This window comes from Trichechus manatus, unplaced genomic scaffold (assembly GCF_000243295.1).
Source record: "Trichechus manatus latirostris isolate Lorelei unplaced genomic scaffold, TriManLat1.0 scaffold00031, whole genome shotgun sequence".
NCBI classification, from domain to species: domain Eukaryota; kingdom Metazoa; phylum Chordata; class Mammalia; order Sirenia; family Trichechidae; genus Trichechus; species Trichechus manatus.
In genome coordinates, this window is record NW_004443967.1 from 13,028,749 (window position 1) to 13,030,386 (window position 1,638).

The 1,638-nt window shown below is 38.2% G+C and overlaps 1 protein-coding gene across 1 annotated transcript in view; it reads left to right on the forward strand.

Annotated features, from left to right (window-relative positions):
* The first annotated feature begins 197 nt into the window (after positions 1-197).
* ACADSB (acyl-CoA dehydrogenase short/branched chain) overlaps positions 198-1,638 on the forward strand; it is a 20,118-nt gene continuing 18,677 nt past the window's right edge. The window contains exons 1-2 of the mRNA XM_012555115.2: positions 198-401; positions 1,113-1,283. Of these exons, the coding sequence (XP_012410569.1) occupies positions 198-401; positions 1,113-1,283 (375 nt within the window). The remainder of the gene's footprint in view (positions 402-1,112; positions 1,284-1,638) is intronic.

Genomic DNA, 1,638 nt, shown 5'->3' on the forward strand with positions numbered 1-1,638 from the left:
GCATACAGTTTCTGTTATAGTTTTTTTTGTTACTTGCAACATAGCAAAATATCCATACCAACTTAAAATATATATACAGAATTCTAAAACTGAGAACATATGTGGTTACAATTTATTTTTTAATTTGTTCTTGCAAGAAATTTCTTCACGTAAAAATAGCTTTCTTAACCACTATTTCCTCGATTCCCCTTTAGTTGATGGGTATTGAAGTTGACACAAAATATGGAGGAACAGGAGCTTCATTTTTTACCTCTGTCCTGGTGATAGAGGAATTAGCCAAAGTGGACGCATCTGTGGCCGTCTTATGTGACATCCAGAACACATTAATTAACAAGCTGATTGGAAAGCATGGGACAGAAGAGCAACAGGCCACCTATTTGACCCAGCTGACTTCAGAAAAAGTGAGTTGAGACAAGTTGTCAGAATGGATCTTTTCTAAATCTAGGATATTTCCAGAAGAAAAGCAGCCATGATGTTGGCTTGACTCTCCAAGACCACCGTGCAGCAGTGTTAACTAGTTAAGCAAAGCTCGACAAATTAGCATTTCTAGAAAAGTACGCTCTGCCTCTCATTTGCCACTTGGAAGTTTAGAGAATAAACATCAGACAATAAAAGTGTTTCCTTTCTGTCCCAATTATACTTTCTAATACCTTTGTTGATGGTTTCATTTACATTGTCTTTCTACAGCAATTGGAGCCTTGGTGGTGCAGTAGTTAAGTGCTATGGCTGCTAACCAAAAGGTTGGCAGTTCAAATCCACCAATCGCTCCTTGGAAACCATGTGGGACAGTTCTGCTCTGTCCTATAGGGTCACAAGAGTCGGAATCAACTTGACAGCAACAAGTTTTGGTTCTATAGCAATTATTAGAACCAAGGTAATTAAACTTAACCTTACATATGTGTTCTTAAATTTTTTAATTGTCTTAGAGAAATAGTAGGGTATATTTTGAAAAATAAAAACTGTCAGAATACCATTACTATTTTGACAAGTACAGGCTTTTAAAAGTAGCTAAAGGTTTAATTTACAAATGTCCATTTTGCCTAAGTGAACATTTGTTACACAGCAGATAAAGACAGTTACTAACCTGGATTATTTTTCCCTCAAATACATAGGTAGGAAGTTTCTGCCTTTCAGAGGCTGGAGCAGGTAGTGACTCATTTGCTTTGAAGACCAGAGCTGATAAAAACGGAGATTATTATGTCATCAACGGGTCAAAGCTGTGGATTAGCAGTGCTGAGTACGCAGGCCTTTTCCTGGTGATGGCTAACGCAGACCCTGCCATGGTAAGTTTGCAAAGAAAGTTTCCTCCCTTCCCCCTCCTCTTTTCTCTTTCTTTCTTTCTCTTTTTCTCCTTCCGTTCCCTTTTTAGGACTTAGTCTTAAATTCTTCATTCACCCAATACTGGAAACGTTAGACATAAACTGGCCTCTTTTTACCCTTTCATTTATTAATCTCCTAAAATAAATATTGTTGGTGCAATTATTAATTACATGGAGGGCGATTTATTGGTGGTCTCATGATCTGTTAGATTATATATTAGAGCCCTGGTGGCACAGTGGTTAAGAGCTTGGCTGCTAACCAAAAGGTCAGCAGTTCAAATCCACCAGCCGCTCCTTGGAAACCCTATAGGGCAGTTCT